General features: G+C 39.6%; 2 protein-coding genes across 3 annotated transcripts in view; both read right to left on the reverse strand.

Moving 5' to 3' along the window:
* Window positions 1-11,283: 11,283 nt before the first annotated feature.
* On the reverse strand, window positions 11,284-12,378 carry LOC110110397 (protein EXORDIUM-like). Its single transcript, XM_020841851.2, has one exon. It carries the CDS (start codon window positions 12,351-12,353, stop codon window positions 11,424-11,426), a length of 930 nt encoding a protein of 309 aa, XP_020697510.1. The 5' UTR covers window positions 12,354-12,378; the 3' UTR covers window positions 11,284-11,423.
* A 7,528-nt stretch (window positions 12,379-19,906) lies between these two features.
* LOC110110381 (xanthine dehydrogenase-like) overlaps window positions 19,907-25,117 on the reverse strand; it is a 9,878-nt gene continuing 4,667 nt past the window's right edge. For both annotated transcript variants that reach the window (XM_020841824.2, XM_020841825.2), the window contains one exon: window positions 19,907-21,424. In XM_020841824.2, the coding sequence (XP_020697483.1) occupies window positions 19,922-21,424 (1,503 nt within the window). In that variant the 3' untranslated portion in view covers window positions 19,907-19,921. The remainder of the gene's footprint in view (window positions 21,425-25,117) is intronic.

Consider the following 25,117-nt stretch of genomic DNA (forward strand, 5'->3'; position numbering starts at 1 on the left):
TGCTTATATTCAAATATGACAAATGTGTTGCATATGCAAGGGTACTCTTTTGTTATCAAAACTTCATCATGGACTTAAGAATAAGTAAGATGCTTTTCTTAGCATAATTTATATCTTATTTGGTATATGGCTATGAATGTGCTTGGAATTGATTTGATGCAAGAATATTTGCATTGCACAGGAAGATGCTAGACATGGGGTCAAGTGATACAACATTTCCATTTGGGTTAAATTTCCAAATCTCCCTCTTAATTATGGGAGTCCTAATGAAATCTCAGATTGTAAGGAAAACGTGTGTTCTTACTATTGAAAATTTATTGCAAGTAAACATAAACTAGTCTCTATTAGAGTACATACAATTCAATAACTCGTCCCCCTTCCTAATGCATTCTAGCTTAATCCAAATGGGATGTTCATTCACCAAACTTTGTGTATTAATAAAATTTTAGCTCATGCTCTATTTTCAGATCTTGGGTCACTTATTGATTATCTGCCATTGAAGAAAAGGGACAAATCCCAACAATTAGACATCTAATTTAGGAAGGAAAATAAGAATAAATAGCTTAGACATTAAATAAAATAACCTTTTTATATACCTTTTACTTAATTTCCATTTCTATTTTCTTTCAGGTTGCAAACCCTCGTAAACACATCCTCATTACTCTTCTCTTGAACTCCTAAATTTACAACTTACTCTCCCCTCCTCTCCCTTCAACTTACTCTAGAGTATCTATAAAACTTAGCACTAATCTCCCTAATTGCACCTTTTCACTCACCATTCCAATGCCATATCTTTTTATATTACCTTGAAAACTCAAGACAAATAAATCATAACTTTAGGCTCTTCTTATATACATCACTATTCTCTATATTCATACGTCCATTACATGATTTATAATTAGAAATTAATGAACTTTCATAATATATGAAAAAAATATAGAATGGGTCAAGTATTTGTTAATTATTGCATTTAAAACCAACAATCATATAAAGGATATCATTAAACTTTGCATCATTTGAAATTTTATATATTGTTTTATCTTCTTAATGGTTGCCACATGCCTATTGATACCTCTTCTTTATTATTATTATTATTATTATTTAACCTCTTATTTGTGTATATTGAATTGTCCTCTTTATTAACTGTGTTTTCAATAAATTTTTTGTTATTTGCTTTTATGATAGAATTCTAGCTAGTGGCACAAAAACCAACTGATAATCCACTAAAAATTTGTTAGTATTATTATTGATTCCTTTTGCATGTAAATCCTTTGATTTTTTTGAAGTTATCTATAATTTCCATCAAGATTTTATTGCCATTACACACAACTTGATCATTATATGTGATCTTCATCTTTTTTTTTTTTTTTCATTTATCATAGTTTGTATTTTTGAATGTCCAATAAGAGTCTTTACAATATTATATTGAAAATGATAAAGCATCTTAGTTCTTTAATAGCTAAATTATTTTTAGCTTGACAAGTTTCTGAATCGCAACTTTATTGCTATCAATCTCAAAATAATGCTCTCATAACAAATTATTATAATAGCTCAACCAAAATATTTGAAATAAAGTATCACTAATATCAATAATGAAGCTTCACATTAATCATGCGAAGATGCATTTCTTTCCATTGCTGGACTTCTACCTGATGCTGTCCTACTGATCTTTGTCGTCAGACTACAGTCCTTCCGACCTCTGTCGCTAGCCGACTACGGTCCTCCTAACTTACGTCGCCCGCCGACTACAGTCTTTCTGACATCCGTCGCCCGTTGAATACGGTCCTCCTGACTTATGTCGCCCGCCGACTACAGTCCTCCATCGCCAGCTGACTACGGTCCTCCTAACCTACGTCGCCCGCCGACTACAGTCTTTCTGACATTCGTCGCCCGTTGAATACGGTCCTCCTGAATTATGTCGCCCGCCGACTACAGTCCTCCGTCGCCAGCTGACTATGGTCCTTCTGACCTACGTCGCCCGCCGACTGCAGTCCTTCTAACAAAGTGAATACGTCGATAGTAGCTCTTTGTATTTACATTATGTAATGTACTCCATAAGATGTACATCAAGCTAAGTCCTTCTCACAAAGAAGGGCCTCATTTGTAATCGACTGCAAATACTAGTGGATTCGTTCAAACTGGGCTAGGCCCCGTGGTTTTCCCCCCTTTTACAGGGGTTTTCCACGTAAAAATCTTGGTGTCTCATAAATGCTAGACCCTATCTCCTTATCTGATTGCGTGCCAGATTTTTGTACAACGCTAAGACGATAAACTTAATATTTCTCTACCGCCGTGAATACTCCTGGACGCAACATTAATTATCCATTAATTGGATAAGAATTTAATGTTCTTCTTCAACTACCCTTAATGAGCTCAACTCCATCTAGCTTGTATTAAAGTTAAAATCAAAAGGGTCTAAGGATATGGTTGGGACTTATGACAGCTGTTCGATTGATTTTATATTAAAAAAAGTAATCAATAAAAGTTATGTGCATCCCGTCTATTCGATCTCTTGTTCACAAAAAATGTTGTGGCTGGCAAAAATTTGCACCTCATTGTGTGGAATAAGACCTGCTTACCTACTAGTTTGGGGGTCTAGGTATCCCGTATATTCAGTCTATGTATCATGGTTATGGATGTTCCTTTATTTAGGATGAAAGTATTATGCACTTATTTTTCCTATGTGAATTTTTGTTTATGTTATCTCTTCTCTTCTCCTGTTTTTTGAGTGTTTATCATTACGCTGGCATTGTTGCAAGCTTTTGAGTTTAATGGAGAGTTACATCACTTAAACTACGGAGAAGAATTTCTGTTTTCTAGTGATTTGCGGCTCTGTTTACTTCATTGGGAGGGAACACAATGTTAAGCCTTTTTGATAATTCTGAAGCCTCTCCTCACTTCGTCCGCACTAAAATTATAAAAGTTATCTCTGCGAGTATTTTTAAATGGAAAAATTATGATGCAATTCACCTTGCCTCCCTTCGTGCTTCAAGTCTTTTTTGGGACAATGATGTATGGATCCGACCTCTTCTCTAGGACTCCCCTTGGATGGCCCCGGTGTTCCTCCCCTTCAATCTGCATTTGGCCTGGCCTTTTTGAGCACTCTGTAGTAATGTTCGTTAGATGGTCCGCTCGCAACCAGGGGTTCCCAATTTTGGTGGGTCTCAGTGTTGGACCCTGGACTGATGCTTTCATGATTATGGTCTTATCCAATTTGGTCATGTCCTCTTTTTACTGAGTCCTTTCTGATTTTTGGTCTCTTTTTCTGCGGACCTTTCTCCTTTTTTTGTCATTTTTGTTACAGCTCTCTTTACAAGTCATTTACTTATAAATTGTTATAGAGTTGTTGTAAGACTTTAGCTTATTTCTTTTATTGATACGTACTTTGCCCCCAATTTCCCAAAAAAAAAAATGCGCATCATGATAGTTTTTACATAATTGTTTAAAATTTTATCTTTAAAAATTTTTTTTTTTTGTAAGAAAATATTTGTGTTTGAAAAAAAAAATAGCTTTTAAAAGCATAATCAATATAGCCTAAGTTGTTCTAGATGAAATTTAAATGACTTTTAAGTCATGCTTACATAATCGGAAAAAAAAAGCTCCAAAAAATTTGTAGTTAATAAAAAAGAATAATATTCTATTTGCATCTAAAATTTTACCGGCATAAACAAGCCCAATATATATAGGTGCGATTTCTTGAGCATCCCAACAACTTCTTTTGTTTATTACAAATAATTATATATAGCCACCTAAAGGATTCCAAATGAGCAAATAACAGAATAAGTACTATTTTTTAAAAGATATTTAAGTCAGTTAAGGTAAACTCTTACACATAACATATATGCAAGACTCAAACTCAAAATCTTTTGATCGGTACTTAAGACTTCCAATCAAAAGAACAAAATAAGGCTAACCCTATGAATTTCTCATGGATCCAATAGATCTGCCACAAACACAATATCATGAGATGAATATTTAGGTTTGTTTGGAATAACATTTTTATTATTTTTTTAAATAGTTTTTTAGTAAAAAAAAATAACTAAATTTTTTTATACTAATAAGCTATTTTAGAAAGCTGAGAGAAAGGACTTCTCTCTCCTAAAAATAGCAATCCTTTCTCTCTCTCTTATATGAAGTATGCTTAACATTTAGTTACATTTATCTTCCATCTTAAAAAAATATTTGCAATCCAATGCATCATATATTCATCTTGATTATTCAAATCTTACTAATAAGAGTTTTGTTATAATCTAAAAATCACACAAACTTTATTGAGATTTATATTTTTAGATTATCCAATTAAAATAAAAAAAAAAATCTACTTTTATTTAGAAATATATTTATATATCCACAAAAAATTATTTTTCGTAACTAATAAATGAAGGAATTCATTGCTCACTCTGTCAAAAGGGTTTGATTTCCAATTAGAATCTTTATGGTACAGTGGTACTACACTGAGCCCATCCTGTATTGAATCGATATGTACTAAAAAAACGGACATTGGGTGCTCTGAAAATATTGCAGAGATGATGCAAATGGAAATGGGGACCGGGCTCTATATTTTGTGGTGATTTCCACTATATCATAGAAATGATTAAGTCTAGCCTTAAGGGCAATGAGTGCGCTTGCTTTGGAATCATTGAAGTCTTGTGTATCAAGTATACAGACTTTAGCATAGATGCTAAATTTGGAATATCTTTTTCCCCAAAAAAAAAAATCTTGGCCATTTGGTTGCTGTGAAGAGGGGAATCCATGGAAGATTGATGGGATCGCCGGAGACATGTAATAGATAAGAAACTATAGTATGTGCAACTAAGCTCACTATTTGTAATATTATTGTTTACTGAATTAGGGGTTATATTATTTCAAAAACCTGCAGCAAAAATATTTTCAATATTTGCCTCTGTAGAATCTGATACAGCACAGCGTGAAGGAACAGAGGGAAAAGACAAGAGCTGTAAGTGAAAATTGTATTAAAACATAGACGTTTACATGGTACAGTAAAGACAAATATATAGACTAGTGCAAGTTCTAATGTAGCCGGTCTAGATACATCTAATACATGCTGATGTGGAAATACAAAAGACTTATTTATTCTAATACACCCCCACAAACAGAGGGATCTGGAAGAACCGTCAGTTTGTCTCTTAGTTGACGAAAGCGCTTTGTGGAAAGAGGTTTAGTGAGAACATCAGCAATCTGATCAATCGTGCTAACCGGTAGGATCTTGATATTATTCTTCTGAATATGATCACGGACAAATCTTTGATCTATTTCAATGTGTTTGGTACGCGCATGAAAGACCGGATTGTTCGCAATAGCGATGGCCGACATATTGTCGCAATGAAGTTCAGCCGGCTGATCGGGTTTGATGCCGAAATCGGAAAGAGCTTGACGAAGCCATATAATGTCCGCAGTGAGGGCAGCTAGCGATCTATATTCCGCTTCTGTAGAAGAACGTGCGACTGTATTTTGCTTTTGAACTTTCCAGGAGATGATGTTATTGCCTATGAACGTATAGTAGCCTGACGTGGACTTCCGGGAGACAGGATCACCTGCCCAATCTGCATCGGAGAAAGAACGAATAGAAAGGTTACCTTTAGTTATGGGAATTCCGAAATGCTGTGTTCCCTTAATGTACCGAAGGAGTTGCTTAAGAAGATAAACGTGATTTGGGAGCGAATTATGCATGTGTTGCGACAGGAGATTGACACTGAATGCGATGTCGGGACGAGTAAGAGTAAGGTATTGGAGGGATCCAACGATCCGTCGAAAGAGCGCCGAATCAGACAGATCAGGATCCGAAGCAATTGTGAGAGGCAACTTTGTGCAGGTCGGATTTGCTGTGGGCTTGCTGTTGGCATGACCTGCAAGTTGAAGAATAGAATTAGCATAAGGTGCCTGAGACAAAAAATACCTGTTTTGATCAGACCGAATATTGATGCCGAGAAAGGTATTAACGTGACCGAGATGTTTCAAAGCATAGGATTTGTTTAGCTGAGTAATGAGATTGGATATTGCTGTGTCGTTGTTTCCAGTAATCAAAATATCGTCCACATACACAAGAATATAGATTTGTATGGAATCTTTGTTGAACAGGAGAAGAGATGGATCTGATTGACTGTGGTTGAACCCGAGCGCTGTTAGGGACGCAGTGAACATGTTGTACCATTGCCGAGGGGATTGTTTGAGTCCGTAGATAGCCTTGTGTAACTGACAGACATGATTCGGTTTTGTTTGGTCTTCAAATCCTTTAGGCTGTAACATATAGACAGTCTCGTTAAGATTACCGTGAAGGAAAGCATTTTCGACGTCTAACTGTTGAACTGGCCAATTGTGATGAAGTGCAATGGTGAGAAGGATTCGGATGGTGGGAAGTTTGGCGACCGGACTAAACGTTTCGGTATAATTAATTCCGTACTCTTGATGGTTGCCTTGAGCAACAAGACGAGCCTTGTAACGAGCCACCGAGCCGTCAGCATGAAGTTTTGTTCTAAAGGTCCATTTGCATCCAAGAATTGAGGCATTCGGTGGAGGTAGAACAAGACTCCAAGTGCCCTGTTTTTGAAGAGCGAATATTTCTTGACACATTGTCTGACGCCAATTCAAGGACTTAGAGGCCTCGGTGTAGGTAGTGGGTTCAGAATTTGCAGGAGTTTGTTGGTGAAGAAGGTTGAGTTTGCGAATGGGCTTGAGATTGCCAGTCATAGTGCGAGTGGTCATGGGATGCCGCGGAGGAATACAAGGAGAGCTTGGTCTGGAGATATGAGGCGGACTAGGTATAGGTAAGAGGGACGGAGCAGAGGGATTTGAAGACGTGTTGCTGTGATTGCTGTGAGGAGATGAGAGTGGTATGGTTTGAGTTGTGGAATATTGTGAAGACGTGGGAGTTAACAGAGACGGAGGAATGTCACTATGAGTCGTTGTATGCAGTGTAGAAGTGTTCTTGAAAGGAAAAGAATGCTCAAGAAAAATAACATGCCTGGAGAGATGGATTTTATTAGTTGAGGTGTTAAGGCATTTGAAGCCTTTATAGGAATCAGAATAGCCAAGAAAGATTGACGAGATAGCTTTGGGCTGAAGTTTATGCCAGAGATGAGTGGGCGTAAGAGGATAGCATTCACAACCAAATGTGCGAAGAGAAGAGTAATCGGGTGGTTTGTTGAACAGACGATGATAAGGAGAAACAGTTTGAGTATTAGGAGATGGCATGATATTAATTAGGTGAACAGCCGTGAGAGTTGCCTCCGGCCAGTGAATATAAGGAACGCCTGACGTGGAAAGAAGAGTACGGGTAGTGTCACCAATGTGACGATGTTTTCTTTCTGCCACGCCATTTTGTTCGGGCGTGTAAGGACACGAAATCTGATGATGAATGCCATTAGCCGCGAGATAGGAGGTGAGCGTATGGTTAATGTATTCCGAGCCACCATCTGTCCGAATGCATTTGATGGGGGTAGCTAATTGTTTTTCTATAAACGTTTTAAATGATATAAAAATATTGGGTACTTCGGACTTCTGTCGCATAGGAAACAACCAAGTATACCTAGAAAAATCATCAACAAAAATTAAATAATAACGAAAACCTTGAACAGATATAATGGGGGAGGGGCCCCAAACATCAGAATGAAGAAGAGCAAGAGGTGTAGATTGCTTATTTTCTGATTGTTCAAACACAAGTTTGGTGCCTTTAGAGGCTTTGCAGTTTATACAATCATGATGATTTAACGGTATATTGAGAGTAGGATTAATCTTTGAAATCATAGTAAGCACATTATTGTTGGGATGCCCAAGACGATTGTGCCACAAGGTAGAGCTATGTTGGTTGATCTTGAGAGCGGTGTTGGATGATTTTGTATATGTAGAAGGTACCGCATAGAGTCCGTTACGGCAAGGGCCAGCCAGAATTGTTTGGTGAGTCTTGAGATCCTTGAAAGTGTAACCATGAGGATCAAAAACAACATAAAGATTATTATCCTTCGTTAGTTGCGAAATAGAAATAAGATTGTAACGAATATTAGGGAGATGAAGAAGTTTAGTCAGATGCAGCTTACGATCCGACGTCGGAAGAATACCGTCGCCGGTGTGCGAGATCGCGACGTTTCTGCCGTCGCCAACGGTTATAGTGTCCGACCCCTGATAGGAGTTGGAAGTAGACATTCTGTCCAGAGAGTTTGTTATGTGGGATGAAGCGCCTGTGTCCAGGTACCATTCTTGAGCAGGCTGATTCGAATTCACAGCCAGTGCCGTGTTGGTAGCCGGAGTTGTCGGTGGAGTGTACTGAAGATTTGTACGATGCCAGCATGAGGATGCAGAGTGACCCTTCTTGGTACAAATTTGGCAAATAATTGCTGCTGATGGACGAGGAGCATTGCTGTTCTTGGAGCTGCTGCTGCGACCACGACCCCTTCTACCACGGTCGCGATTTGAGTAGAGCGCAAGATTCGGATCTGCCGATGTTGTGATACGAGCTGCATCCATAGAAATATTGATTTCCTCGCTAAGTAACAAGGCGTACAAGTTATCAAGACTGATGGGATTTAACATTGTTCTAATGGAAGTTTTGAAGGACTGGTAGGAAGCCGGTAATCCATTTAAGATGTACAGAATTACATCTTCGGTATCAAGAGTGGAGCCTGCCGACGCCATTTGATCAACCAGAGACTTTATCTTGGTCAGATATTGAGTCATGGTGGAGGAGTTCATAGAGATATGGTGAAGCTCATTTTTCAACTGAATAACCTTTGAGCGGTTAGTAGATTGAAACCTAAGCTCAAGGGAGGTCCAAATGGCATGGGTAGATTCAAGATATAAGATATAAGGAAGAACAGTTGGAGTAATCGTTGAACATAAAGCTGCCGCCAGATTTTGATCTTGAAGAATCCAAGATTGAGATGTAGGAGTAGAAGTGGAACTCCCTTCCGAAGACACAATCTGTGCCGAAGGTGATGACGAAGGGGATTCAAGAAAAGAAGAAAATCCATTTGCCCTAAAGATTTTAACGATTTGCAAAGCCAAAGAGGGTAATTGTCGGTAGATAGTTGAGTGGGAACAAGATTTTTGATATTAGATACCAGGAATTTGAGGGAGGAAGGAATGCTGGAAGCGATGATGGTAGGCGTAGCGTTTTGAGCCGGCGGAGAAGACAGATCGGAGGAAGCCATAGTCACAGGTTCTTGAGGCCTGATACCATGTAGAATCTGATACAGCACAGCGTGAAGGAACAGAGGGAAAAGACAAGAGCTGTAAGTGGAAATTGTATTAAAACATAGACGTTTACACGGTACAGTAAAGGCAAATATATAGACTAGTGCCAGTTCTAATGTAGCCGGTCTAGATACATCTAATACATGCTAACGTGGAAATACAAAAGACTTATTTATTCTAATAGCCTCGGATTTTTGTATTTTGGAAAAAATAATGAAAAAAAAAAACTCCATATGATTTATTGGAAAGACACTTGTACTCCTAAGGACATCTCAAACCGAAACTCTCATTTTTCGCCGCAAAATGCAGTAAAATCAAAAAGTGCCGTGATTCATCTCCAGTGGAACGTCATTTTGCCCCAAAATCATCGTCGTTTCTTTTGCGCCTTTCTCAGACGGAGTTCGATAGAGAGAAAGAAATGACGAAAGTGAACAGTGCGACGCCATATTGGCGTCGCACTGTTCATCAGCTACTGAATGCCGGCAAAAATAGAGTTCGAATGGCACGTCTGAGGCTCTCCATTCGCCTGTTTGCCAAATGATTGGAGAAGGCCTAAGTAACTTGGCCTCCCCCCCATTGACTCTTTATATTTCACCTTTGGCTCTTCTCTCATTTGGAGATTCCTCAATTCTATTTCATTGGTGGAAATCCAAATACCATTCCCTCTGGAATTGACATACAAGTCAAGCATCCTTCTACCTACTGAAAATTTATTAGCGTGGTTGCAAATAATATTAAGAATTGTCTGACATTTAGAGTGCACTGTTGAAGCTCTATGTCCTTTCTTTGAGGCCCTTGATGCAATGGTAAATCCATTATAGAATTATTCAACATCGCTAGCATGGATAGCATAATTTTATTACTTTATAATATGTCTGTGATCAGTAATTTTATGCATAATGGCACTTGGAATTTGTCTTCTTGGTTACCTGATCACCTTCTTAATGAGATTAGTTCAGTTACTATTCTCTCATCCTCTGTGGGTTGTCTTTGCAAGGGAGCTGAAAATCCAAACATTAAGTCTTTTGCTAACCAGTTTCATTCGCATCTTCCTATGGCTGGCTGGGAAAAATGTATTTGACATAAAAGACACTCACTCCGATTTTCATCCTATGCTTGACTTGTTTTCAAACAAGGCTTAAAAACAACGGATGTTTTGTCTAGACGGGGCATTCATGTTCAAATGTCATGCATATTATGTTCTTCTACTTTAGAATCGCATTCATATCTTTCTTTGAGTGTGATTTTTCCTTTGACATCTTTAATAACATTCTGAGGGATTTAGAGATTATACTTTTAAGGTCAAACCTCTTGTTGGTGTTTGATTTTATTGATGAATTAATTGTTGACAGAATGTAAAAATATTTTCTTATAGGATAAACATAAAACATATTGGAAATCGATATGACTACCCGACCACAGTGATTTCTAAAATTAAAAGAGCTGTTATTCTCAAATCTGCTAGATGGAAAAGCTCTCTCATCCCCCAGCAACTGCTATCGTGAGCCATCTAACTTGGTCGAATTCTTTGGTATGTTATCTTCTCTTTATAACATTGGGTATATCACTTACTGCTCTATATCTATCTGGCCGCTATTGGCTATCATGACTCTCGGTTTTTTATTGTGCCTGAGGTTTCTTCTGGTGGTTCCATCTTTGTGCTCCTAGAAGTCGTCCATGGCAACCAGGGGCCTCCCCTGGTTGCCGGAGAAATTTTTTGAAGGACGATGATGTTAGCTTCTACTCCGGCATTCCCTTGGAGGGTCTTGCTGGCAACCAGTTGAACTTTTGATCGCCTCTGATGATATTTTGTTGGTCTTGTTACTCGGACCGTAGCCTGAGCTCTTTAGAACATTTAGCTGCTCTTTTTAACTCTCTTTCTCTCTATGTTCTCTGTTGTATTGGGTGGTATAAATTTTTGTTATTTTTTCCTTACCTATTAAGCTAATTTTTCTGTCTAGCTTCTGTTGGGTTAGATCTTTAAACACCTTATTTATAATGTTATTTTTATAGCAATATGTGGGGTTCGGCCGCAAATTTCCGCCCAAAAAATAAAAAAACTAAGCTCAGCTTTAATTGGAGGTGATTCGCTAAACAGTTGACATAGGACTTACACGTTAACAGTTAACTCATTACAGCTTTAGCATTAAAGTAATAAAAAAAAAATATGGAGGACGCAGTTTTATTTACAAAGGACGACTATTATTTTTTGCACATTACACCAACGTGGAACAGGATGCCGTTAACGCATCAAAGATGGCCGGGAGGAGATACTTCCGGCCATGGGCCCCATTCGCGTTGTAGCTGGCACTGGTGGCGCTGTCCACCATGAGATTGCCGGCGTAACCCGGGTACGCTCCCTTGCCATAGACCCCGGGACACGCCGTCGCTGCCTCTAGCGGCGCCGTTTTCGGTCCCATGAAAAATCCACCACCGAATGGGTTCGTAACAGCGCCGGCGATCATGCTAGCCAGATTCATCACCATACCGTCAACTCCGACATCGCCGTTGGGAGCCACAAGCGGTGGGGCCTGCGGACCGTAGACTGGCTTGTGGAAGGGCCACGCGCACTGGCCCGGACACTGGACCGCCGAGTTACCCACCCATATGTAGGCGAACCGGCCAGCCTTAGACCGGGGGGATGACCCGTGGGCCCCGCAGCGGCTCATGCAGAATCCCTCCACCGCCACGTCATCCGCGGTCAGCACCACGTTTAGTGCCCGCCGCGCCCGGCCTCTCGCCGCGAGAGCTGCAATGTCGGAGTTCTTCAGAGATTTACCCAATGAGCAATCCTCATCGAGGATCTGGTCACCGAGGTTTAGTCGTGGCGGCGCCAGTTTTGACTGGGTGTAGTACTTCTCCGCCATCGTCCACCAGGATGACACGGAGGGCTTCACTACGCCGCTGGCGGACAGGGAGGATACGAAGTCGGAGAGGATGGCGCGCTGGGCGGCCGTGAACTTACCGTACCAGAGGAGGTTGATGGAGATGGGCCCGGAGAGGACTTCGCCCTTGTGGTAAGTGATGGTGAGAGGCTGCTTCTCCTCCACCGCGGCGAGCTTACGGGAAGCCAGGGAGGCCCCGAGGAGAAGGTAAAACATGAAGCAGAAGCAGAGAAATAACGAATAACTTGGAAAGGTCGCCATTGAAATACTTTGGGATGTGAGGAGAACTGGAGGAGTCTTGGTGTTATATAGTGGGCCAAAGCGGATAAGGGGAGGCAAAGAAAGTGCGGAATCAAATAATTGATGAAAGAGGAAGCGCTGATCAGGAAGCGTGAAGCTTACACGTGTGAGCTAAGTAGCTGGGGAGGAATGGGCTGAGAAAGAGTTCATCGACCTAGCTGGATTGTTATGGTGTTAAAGAAATGGTTGTGGTATATATGGATTGAAAGGTGTCCTATTGAGCTTTATTGGCGCCGTGGGTTAAGTGATGGGAGCATGTGGTGAGGAGTCACTGATGATGAGGCGGCAAGTCATGGATGGCTGGTACTACGGCGCCATTGACGGAGAGCGATGTAGCTGGGCAGGATCACGCTTCTTAGCTTGCAGCTAGCATTATCGACATCCCACGGAACTATTCTAATAGTAGTTTTTTATTTGGTTATTATTATCGTTGGTTATCCATACGATCTTCCCCACCAAGCCTCTCACAATTATACATTATATTTCTTAAAATATATTTATCTTTCCAAAACTATATATTTATTAGTATAATAACAATTATTAATAAGAAAAAAAACCCCTTCTGTCCTGGTGGACCACCTTCGTAGGGCTTAACAGATTATAGTAATTCGTTATCCATACGATCTTCCTCCATCATCTCTTTGGTTTATTAATTGGTTGAGAGCTTAGACTTTCAACTAAGAGGTTTAGGGTTCGAGTCTATCTGCATGCATTGTGTGTATAAGTTTGCCTTAAATAGCCTAAATGTCTAAAAAAAAAACAAAAAAAAAGCCTCACAATTATACATTATATTTCTTAAAATATATTTATCTTTCCAAAACTATATATTTATTAGTATAATACAATTATTAATAAGAAAAAAAAAAAACCTTTCATTCCTGGTGGACCAACTTCGTTGGGCTTAACAGATTATAGTAATTCTATGGCTGTCAATATTTGTTCTATTTTAGATTATGAGGAGGTGAAAATATATAATTTAATAGTTGTAGTATATTCCTCAAATTTGATAGAATATATATTAGAGATTATGAATGGAATGATGATTAAATTGGTCAAAAAAATATGGAATTTAATAATTATGCTATGTTTCTATATTATGAGATGATGAATGAGATAATGATGAAGAATTTTATTTTTAGGCTTATATTTATAAACTCTATTTCTCGATCATTGGAAATATATTATGACAATTCAATTATAGTCTTTATGACTAAGAGTAACAAGAGTTACAATCAAAGTTAGAGAAACGAAATTTAATACTTACTCATAAGAGAATATGATTAAAAAAAACAATGGTTAATTATTAAGCACCTAAGCACTGAGTTAATGATAATCAGTTCTTTTATTAAAGACGTACTATCATAGGAGTTTAGAGATCATATTGACCCTTAAAAGTCTTAATTATTTTTATTGATTTCAATGCATGAATAAATATTATAAATGAAACAATTTTATGATTGTGATATTTTTTCTTATTTAGTTATTTTATATGCACATATACTAATATGATAATATCATTAAAGTTAGAATCAAAATAAATATGGGGTTTTTTATTAATTATAAGCTATTTGGGTATATCTGTATACGTATAAGAGACAATTTTTTTAGAATACATTAGAGATAATATTTGCCCTTAGGGGACCTACCAGCATGATCAATGAATTTTGTTTTTTAACATAATACCAAAGAAATATTTAGACCTTGCATGCAGGAGAGTATTAGTTTTTATAATTACTTACATTTTAATTAAGTTAAAATGTAGTGTTTATAAATGCTTTTATTTTACATAAGTAACTTTAATTTTCCTCCAAAAGCAACAAGGTAGATAGATAATATTCTGTTATTAAAATTACTAATTTGTGCTTAAAAACTCTTTGATGAATAAATATTAGATACATGATGAAAAACAAAACAGAAAAAGTTTTTGGGTCACAAAGCCTTAAATACTCTTTAGAAAAATATATCATCAATTTTGAGATATAAAAATATTTTGAAGCGGTCGAAATCAATGATAATCAACAAATGCCAATATTTGAAAATATGTTAATTTTGCCATTTAATATCAGATCATTTTTAAGATTCAATTTTAAAAATCTATCTATAATCTAAAATTCTTTCTTTCATTTGATTATAAAATTTAGAAATATGTCTAAAATATATAAATTAATGCTATCTAATTAAAACTTTTTGGTAAAAGATTATAACCAGGCATGCAAAAAAGGTTTTTTCTTGTTTGTTTGTTCTTTGTTTCAGGTTTCTTGCTACCGTTCGCCGGCGGACTTCGATCGTGGGCCTTCATCAGGTTGGTATCAGAGCTACACTGCGCGATGACGGAGAAGGGCAAGGAACCGGCTGTCGACGCTGGTCGGAGCTTCGAAACACTCTGGGAGAACCAGGCTACCATCCTTCGCCGGCTGGAAGAGCTGACGGCAGATGTGCAACGCCTATCTTTAGAAATGCGTCGAGATAATCATCTCAATCGTATCCGGAACCCCCACCAACCACCGCGCCGAGAACCTGGACCGGAAATGGCTACAGGAGGGCGATGCGGACTGGACCTGGAACGACAATGGCGCCGACCACCTCCACCAATGCCTTATTCTTCCGATTCAGAAGAAGACATGATCGACAGAGAAGCCATTTTGACGGAGTCGGGAGAAGACGAAGAGTATCTAAATTGTAATGCGGGTCCGAATCGACGACGACGAAGACCATTCCAGCCAAGGTCACAAGCAGAATTCAAGGTTAAAGTAGACATACCTTTTTTTGATGGTCATTTGCATATTGAAGATTACTTGGATTGGGAAAAGGCAGTCGAAAATTTCTTCGATTATATGGACATTGAAGCCTCTAAGCAAGTGAAGTATGTGGCATGCCGTTTGAGGAGCGGCGCAAGTGCTTGGTGGACTCAGCTGCTGCAATCGAGACAACGAGAAATGAAAGGGCCAGTTCGTAGCTGGGCAAGGATGAAGCAGATGCTGCGATCGCAGTTCTTACCCACTGATTATGAGCAGATCCTCTATATGAGGTATCAGCATTGCGTGCAGGGTAGCCGTTCGGTGAGCGAGTATACTGAAGAATTTCACCGTCTTTGTGCCCGCAATAATTTGAATGAATCAACAAACCAATTGGTGGCTCGGTATATTGGGGGCCTTAAGGAGTCCATCCAAGATAAGCTGCAATTGAACTCCGTGTGGTCTCTGTCTCAGGCCATTAATTTTGCCCTCCGAATTGAAATGCAGTTTAACCGCCCGTCACGATTCCAGTATTCCCGAAAATCACAGCCAGAAATCACAGTTGATTCTGCAAAGGCGGGCTCAAGTTCAGCTAAGCCCAATGCAAACCCCGTGACTACCTCACCTGCCTCGACAGTACCCAGAGCTGCTGGAAATATTCAAGAGGGTAAGACACCTCCCAAGAATAAATCTCCCGCGTCCACCAATCCGTATGCTAGGCCCAATACCCTGAAATGTTTTCGCTGTTTTCAATCGGGTCATAAATCTAATGAATGCCCTCAACGGCAACAACTGCAATTGATGGAGAATGAGGATGGGGAAGGATCCATCCATCTGAATGAAGGAGACAATCAAGATTTCGAGGACGTCGATGGCGATGAGGGTGAACCATTGATATGTGTAGTTGAGAAACTGTTAATCACTCCAAGCCGTGCCTCAGCATCACAGCGGAATGCTATTTTTAAGACCCGATGTACCATTAAGGGTAAAGTCTGTGACCTCTTGGTGGACAGTGGTTGTACTGAAAACATTGTGGCCAGGTCAGTGGTTCAAGCACTGCAGCTCAAAACTACAAAGAATCCCCAACCTTACAAAATCAGCTGGGTAAAACGTGGTATTGAAATTCAAGTCACCGAAATGTGTCAAGTAACGTTTTCTATTGGCCGGCATTATGTGTGTGAAGTACTCTGTGACGTCCTAGACATGGACGTGTGTCACTTAATTTTGGGCCGCCCTTGGCAGTTCGATGCGGGAGTAATGTATGATGGCAGAGCCAATGCATATTCCCTTGATTGGAAAGGAAGACGGTTACGTTTTCTGCCAACAGCTAGAGAAGAGAAGGCTGCGAACCGTAACAATTCGGCTTCAATTATGCAGATCGTGACCGGTCCTACCCTGTTATTATCTTGGCAAGAATCTTCTTCTATGTGGGCATTGTTGGTCATGGAAGCTGAGCCCATTACCTCCACGGGTATTCCACCGGAAATACAGGAACTCCTTACAGAATTTGCTGAAGTCTGCCCACACGAACTCCCGTCTAGCTTACCTCCCGAGAGAAAGGTGCAACACCAAATTGATCTGATCCCGAATGCTACATTACCAAATTTACCGCACTATCGACTCAGCCCAAAGGAGCAACAGATTATGCAGACAATTATTGAGGAGCTACTTCAAAAACAACTTATCCAAGAAAGTATCAGTCCATGTGCTGTACCCGCCCTACTGGTGCCTAAAAAGAATGGCGAATGGCGACTGTGTGTAGACAGCCGATCAATCAATAAGATCACTGTTAAATATAGATTTCCGGTACCACGGATTGACGAATTACTTGATAAGCTGGGTGGGGCATCCGTTTTCTCCAAGCTTGATCTCCGCAGTGGATATCACCAAATACGTATAAGACCCGGCGACGAGTGGAAAACAGCGTTCAAGACACCACTGGGCTTATACGAATGGAGGGTAATGCCGTTTGGACTTTGTAATGCACCATCTACCTTCATGCGGCTGATACATGAGATACTCAAACCTTTCTGGGGACGATTCTGCATTGCCTATTTTGATGACATCCTAGTCTTCAGCCAAACTTTGGGAGATCACCTCTGCCATTTGAGACAGCTCTTCACGGTTTTACAGGAAAACAAGCTTTTCCTCAATTTGTCTAAATGTGAGTTTGCCACCTCACACGTCAGTTTTTTGGGCTTCATAGTATCCAAGGAAGGTGTGGAAATGAGCAAGGATAAAGTCTCAGCTATTTTGAATTGGCCGACGCCTACCACTTTCTTTGAAATTCGCAGCTTTCACGGCCTTGCGAACTTTTATCGCAAATTTATTAAAGGATTCAGTGTCATCTTGAGTCCAATTACCGACTGCCTCAAAGCTAAAGTATTTAAATGGGGACCTCCACAGCAAGACAGTTTCGAAACCTTGAAAGCTGCCCTCACGACCGCCCCTGTTCTAGTTATACCGAACTTTGAGAAGCTTTTCACCGTCGAGACAGACGCATCTTCAATTGGGATAGGAGCAGTGCTTTCCCAAGAAGGTAGACCGGTGGCATACTTCAGTGAAAAACTCTGTCCCACACGCCAACGCTGGTCGGCTTACGAACAGGAACTCTATTCGGTGGTGCGTGCGCTCAAGCAGTGGGAGCCGTATCTTCAGCATCAAGATTTCGTTATCTGCACCGACAACAAGGCCTTACAGTTCATCAACAGTCAAAAACATGTCAACAGGATGCATGCCCGTTGGGTTTCTTTCCTCCAAAAATTCTCATTCGTGCTTAAACACCAACCGGGACACCAAAACAAAATTGCGGATGCTCTAAGCAGGAAAATGGCTCTGCTTAGCCAACTCCAAACTGAGTTCGCCGGATTAGTTTGTCTCCAAGATCTATACCCGAATGATCCTGAATTTGCGGGTATTTGGCAGGCGTGTCTGCAGGGAGATAATTCACCAGATTTCACTATCCGTCACGGTTTCTTATTCCACCAGAATTTGCTGTGTGTCTCGGCTTCTTCGTGGCGTCTCCACCTCATACAGGAAGCCCATTCTGGCGGTCTAGCAGCTCACGCAGGACGTGACAAAACGTTGGCCCAGCTTAAATGCAGATTTTTCTGGCCACGACTGCGTCGTGATGTATTACGCTTCGTCGAGCGTTGTCCGGTCTGTCAAAGTTTCAAAGGAGGTGCACAAAATACCGGACTTTACTTACCGTTACCGGTGCCGGACACCATCTGGGAAGATCTAAGTTTAGATTTTGTTTTGGGCCTTCCCCGCACACAGAAAGGACATGATTCCATCATGGTCGTCGTCGACCGGTTCTCCAAAATGGCGCATTTCCTTGCCTGTAAGAAAACTTCAAACGCTTTATACATTGCTCACCTTTTTTTTCATCAAATTGTGCGATTGCATGGTGTACCCCGAAGTTTGACGTCCGATCGAGACGTTAAGTTCGTTAGTCACTTCTGGCGCGAGCTGTGGAAGCGACTTGGAACAGACCTACGGTTGAGCTCCGCCTACCATCCTCAGACGGACGGGCAAACCGAAGTGGTTAACCGCACTTTGGGGAATATGCTACGATGTTTGACACAAGATTCCCCTAAGCAATGGGAAGAGAAGCTGAGCACGGCAGAATTTGCATACAACTCTATGGTGAATAGATCGACGGGTAAGTCCCCATTCAGCATTGTTTATACAAAATTGCCTAACCTTGCGTTAGACGTGGCTGTGCTACCGAAATGCAAGTCGGGAAAGGCAACCCACTTCGCAACTCAATATTCTGACATGTTAGAGGAGGTTCGCAAGCAGCTACACAAATCAAACCAATCCTATAAGACCTCAAAAGACCTCCACCGTCGAGAGAAAATCTTCAATGTGGGTGACCTCGTCATGGTTCGTTTGCGGCGCGAACGGTTCCCACCAGGCATGTACTCTAAACTTAGCCGCAGGAAGATTGGCCCATTCGCAATTACCACCAGGATCAATGACAATGCCTACATTGTCGATTTGCCGGCTAGCTACAATACCACCTCAACTTTCAATGTCAGCGACATTTGGCCTTACCATCCTCCCGATAGTGCCCCGACCATCACTTGCTCGTCGGAGTCGAGCTCTTCCGTCGCCGGGGAGGACTGATGCAGTGCATCGTTACTCCGCATAGACAGCACACCGGCCACCTTGAGGACGTGCACCTTTTTTTCTGCTAAGTTTGTTATTTTCAGTACCTTTGCACTTATTACCTTTTCATTTAGATACTCCACTTATAGAATATATATGGTATATTCTACAGCTTAGAATAGTTTGGCTTACATATAGCATGATACTGTATGGAGAAGATTTTTACAATACAGATCAATACTACTCTCTCGGGGAAGAGTTTATCCCGGTTTCCTCTGTTCTTGTTTGTTTGTTCTTTGTTTCAGGTTTCTTGCTACCGTTCGCCGGCGGACTTCGATCGTGGGCCTTCATCAACTTTCAGTTCTTTTTTCTTTAGAAGAGAAATCTCCTCCAACCAAAAAAATCCATTAAAATTTATATGTTTCATAGTGAAATAATCAGCACATCATGCACACCGCACTTTTCACATTTTAAGTACAACATTTCTAACAATTTCAAAAGAAAAAAATACTATTTCATCAAAAGAAAGCACATGCTTGGGTGCCACAACGAAATGTAAAGTTTGCCCCAAAAATGTAGAATTAGAAGACATTAACTTAGAGATAATTATCTTTAGTAAAGTGAAGAAAACATGGCTACACTCATACGCGGTATGAACTATAAGCATTGACTAATTAATCATTAAACCTGTAGTTTAGCAGATTGATGAACCACAGGCAAACCGACAGCAGTTCCTACTGATGTTATTTCGTAGTTCTGACTCGCACTAGAACAAGGCCTGGAGTAAGGTTGTATGGCTGATAGGTGAGTTCCATCCATGGATTCCTTAAGGAATCCATTTGTATTCATCTGCTGAGTAACCCACAAGAAGAATTTGAAAAAGAAACTCAGTATTAGTGATTTGCGGAATTCAACCATCCCACCAGGTGCATCTCCTGCAAGAGGAACATTGTCTTTCAATATTTTTAAAGCCGACTGTAATAAGTTTTTATCCCAAGTCTTTCCAATTAGAAAATTTTCAGTTTTTGCCGCAATGAGGGAAACTGCAGCAACTCCGCCATATATAATGGAAACGTCAGAAACTTGCCAATTTGACTCTACTTCCTCAAGGTACACACGCATTCCAGCATTTACAAGAGCAATATCATCTTCTCTCCGGTGTGATTGCTTAAACTCTTTAACAAACTCAAAATGTTTGCTCCAAGGTAAGAAAATTGAGTGTAGAATTTCACCCTGAGCAAGATCAACTTTGCGGTAACCAAGAAAGAAATCTTTAGCATGGACAGTTCTAATGTTCCCTTTTGAGTCAACAATATTAAAATCTGCTCTAGCAGCCATCCAAAGTGGATTCAAATCTGAAATTGGACTCGCAGTGCATATATTTCCACCAACAGAAGCCACATTCTTCACCTGCTTTCCAGCAAACCATTTTAGCTGATCACTAATAGCCCTGCAAGAGGATGTTTCATGAATTTCTCGTTCTGCTATCACTTCTTTGAGAACTTCTTGAAGCCTGCTCAGCCTTACAGAAGAGCCTATCTCAAGACCATTCTCTTTAATGCTCAAAACATTGAGCTCAGGTACATGTGAGACAGAGATAAGAACTGGATATTGTGCATTTTTAAAATTAACTTCAATTCCTACCTCCGTATTACCAACAACAAGTTTTGCAGCTGGGTAAAGTGACTTAAGATCCAATAGATGTTTAAGTTTTAGGGGACGATACCACCTAATTCCACCAAAACCATGCAATTTCAGTGGAAGATTATTTCTCAAAACCAGCTCTGGTGGAAAAATAAGTTCCTTCTCTTTGTATAAACTTCCATCAATTTCATTGTAAGAGACAGGTCTGTGTTCTCCACAAGTGGAACCGCAAGCTGAACTTTCACTATTATGAACTTTTCCTTCTCTACATGAACATGGTTTTCCAGATGATGGGCAAATGAATTCACCATTTGTTGGATATGATTTAGTGTACACAGAGTTATCGGTCTTAGCAAAAACACGAAAAGCATCTATTATCGGTCTATAACCAGTACACCGACATAAATTTCCAGAGAGGCATTCTTCAATCTGCTCTTCACTAGGAGGTACTTTGTTTGACCGCAGCAATGCATACATGGACATCACAAATCCAGGGGTACAAAATCCACACTGAGAACCATGGGCTTGAGCCAAAGCCTCCTGCAGTTGAAGTAAAAGCTATATTCAAATTCTTAACTCCAAAAGAAGGAACCAGTTCAAATAATAATTTTATCTGAGAACTATGACTTAGAGGTCAATTTGCTAACAGAGTAGTTTATTTCAGGATCTCAAAACATGGATGTAACAAAGTTGCTATAGATGGCGACTAATGGCTTTTGATAGCATGATAGAACAAAACTTCAGTCATGAAATACAAGGCTCTCTAAAACTTCAGTCTGACAGCCATTTGGTACGAAAATATTTTTTGGCAGCTTCAAGCTCCAATTACAGACTCCTTAACCCTCTTATCCATCTCTTTTTAATACAGAAATCTAGGTGATAGAACCAGGTTGATTTGTTCACAACACACCAAAAACAAAGTAAACTGACTTGGAGTTGAAACATTGAAACAAACTAACAAATGACTTGACGCAACAGCACAAACTGATAGTAAACGGTCATTTTCTGCATAAGCCGTTGATACAACAATACAAGAGTTGAAAGCAATGCAGCTATATACATTATGATGTGTTAAATCCCCAAAAATAGATATTAACTCATGCACCCATTAACGAAACTAAAACTAAACTAGTTCACAAAAGAAGCAAACAATAGCACAGGTAATTTAAAAGCAGTCTTAAGAAAGATTCAGGCTTTGTTTGAGAGGGCTTTTTAACTGCTTCTTGAAGCAGCTTTTTAATACAAAAATTAAATTTTTTATAATAAAAAGCTCCTTCAATAAGCAATAAGAAAGCTGTCCCAAACAAAACCTCAAGCACACATCCGTTTGACGCAAGCCTCTTGTGAGGTAGAACATTTTAGGGAATTCTAATGCACAACTAACATGCAATACAAATTTAGATGTTATCACCCAAGGCAAAAGCATGCAACATCTCAAAGAAAGCAAGATATTTATTGTAAGCAATTATTAATCACTTTTTATGAAAATTGAAAGCAATTGAACTCCAATTTAGATGTAAATTGATTTTAGCGATCAAATAGAAATTAAAGACCATAAAATTTAAGGCTTTCAAAAGCCAAGCAAGCAATTGAAAATTTGAGCAAAGGAAAGAAAACAGAAAAATTAAGATCTAACAAAATTCAATGGCACTTTCAATCAATGACAATCAAAAGAAGAGAAGATAGAGAGAAAAGAGGAAAAGAAGTAATTAATAAGCAAGCACAATAATTGAAAAAGGAGACCCACCCAAAATTAGCAGAATTTCAAACAGATTTGTTGATAATTTTTAATACTAATTTTACCAAAGTTAAGTTGTGCTGATGATATTTCTACTAAAAACATTTATTTTTCGTTTTTTTTAAAGAGCTTTTAATGAATTTTTGCATTGAAATTTATCTTCAAAATTAAACAAAAAAATCATCAGAAACCCATTCAACAGAATTTGGCAACAGTAATGAGAAGGGGGGCAGTGAGGTTAAAAATAAAAACAATGATAGAGGCAATGGAAATAACAATGTGTAGAAGAGGTGAAGATGAGTGGTGGAGGATAAGGGCAAGGATGGATGGACGAAGATGATGTAATAGCAGGCGATGGCAGCAAACTTGACAAAGATGAAACATCAATGACAATGGTAGAGTTAAAGAAGGCGGTGCACACAAGTGAGAAAGGTAGATGAAGCAAGGACATCAAAAGGTGAGGTAAGTGACAAGCGTAAGGACAGTGGAGAAGACAAGAAAGGTAGATGCAGTGAGATTCATGATGTCGAGGGTGGTGAAATTAATGGAGAACAAAGACAAATGCAAGCAAAGAGTAGCTAGAGCTAAAAAAGAAGGTACAAGGGAAGAGAAGAGAAGAAAAGGGAAAGATTTTATAAAGCTAAATTGAGTTTTATGAAGGATAAATGTCAAAATTTTAGTCAAAAATGCATTTCAATTCTCATTATGATCAATGAAATTCAAATACATTTATAAAAAAAAAAATTTAATAACAAATTTAAATTCTGTAAAAAATCAAAACTCAAGAGGACATTAAATTTCCATTAAAAAAGGAAAAATAGAATCAGCTTTGGTGAACAATCAATTTCACTACGTTTAATTTTATGAAAGATAATATTGCTAGTAATATTGATTTATGCCTTATTATTACACTTCATGACCATGGGTTGTGTTATAATGAAGCTGAATTTCCTTTACAATGGTTTTGATCCACATCATCTCGCTTAGAGAATGGATCATAACCCCGCATTCAACTTCGGCACTGAATCTAAAGAGAACAGTTTATTTTTTACCTCTCTAGAAAAAGTGTGATTGCCTCCCAAAAAACACAGTATCCTAAAACAAACATTCAATCTTCAATAAATCCAGCATAATCAGCCCCAGGATAACATTTAATATTTAAATTATTATACTTTTTATCGTATATTTCTCGAGATATTTAAAAAAAAATTGCACAAGATTCAAGTCTTTCTTCTTTGGGTTTGCTTGCATATGCTAATAAACTACACCAACAACAATGGATAAACCAGTCGGGTGATAGTTAAATAGAAACTTACCAACTAAAAGTTCATAACTAGGATTATAATGAAGCTTTCAACATTACTAGATGTTAGTAAACTATTCATGGGAGAGTCAACAAGCCTTCTGTTAGACCGGTCCACTGGACCAGTCCAGCCGGTCCAGGCGGGACCGGTTCACGGGTAAAATCGCAAGATGAGCGGAGGAAACTTCCGCCTGGGCGGAAACCGTGCGAGACGCAAGCTCCACGGGAGCGTTTTAGGAAGGATTTTTTGGGGGTTTAAGAGAGAAATTTGAATGTAGGGACTGTTTAGGGATTTCCTTTTGATTTGTATGCATTAAATAGTAGATTTTCCTAGGGTTTGAGCATCTTGAATTTGGCTGAAATTTGAGATCTCTTAGATTTAGGATTTCTTTGGGCTCTAGCGGCGTCTAGAGATTTGGGAGAGATCGATCCTCCTCTCGAATTGAGGATCAATTGTATCTTTTCTATTTCCTTTCATCTTCTAGTAAAATACAAGTTCTTACTTCGTGTTTCTATCGGTTTTTCTCGTGTTTTCCCCACTGTTTTGGCTGATTTCCTGCTGTGGACAGCAGTTTGCTGTGAGATCTTTGGCTAAAGTGATTAGGAAATACTTGGAATCAAGTATTTCCTATCAAATTGGTATCAGAGCATCGTTTTTGGGACCTTAGGCGGCTGAAATCCTGATTTTTCAGCGAGCTTTTGGCTTCCGGAAGTGATATTTTTGAGATCCATTGGGAAGAAATATGGCCGGAAAGAAGGTTGACATCTTGGAAGGCAAAGTCGGCCAATTGAAAGCCGATTTGGAGGAAAGATTCTTCAACCTTCAAAACCAAATCACCTCCAACAATGAAAGGTTGGAGGGGAAGTTCACCGCAATGGAGGAAATGTTGAAGAAACTGCTTGAGATGAAAACCAATCCGGCGACATCGGAAATAAGAGAGATCGCCGACGGCCATGGCATGGGAGGAAATCCGAACCCCTTGCGGGGGAGGAGAAATGTGGAGGTGGAGATCCTAGAGGAAGAGAAAGACATGCCTCTGCTAGAGCCCTTTTCGAGGGAAGAGATGAGCATGGGATATGACAGAAGGGGGGCTGATTTTGGTGGGAGAAGAGAGGGATCGCATTGCCGAGGTGCTGAATTCGAAAGAATTCAGCGTCGAGGGGGGGATTTTGAAGGAAGAAGCCCCTATGG

Source organism: Dendrobium catenatum, unplaced genomic scaffold (assembly GCF_001605985.2).
Source record: "Dendrobium catenatum unplaced genomic scaffold, ASM160598v2 fragScaff_scaffold_853, whole genome shotgun sequence".
Lineage (NCBI taxonomy): Eukaryota > Viridiplantae > Streptophyta > Magnoliopsida > Asparagales > Orchidaceae > Dendrobium > Dendrobium catenatum.

Excerpts from the sequence above, each read along its gene's own strand:
- LOC110110397 (XM_020841851.2), bottom strand. The coding sequence starts at position 12,353 with ATGGCGACCTTTCCAAGTTATTCGTTATTTCTCTGCTTCTGCTTCATG.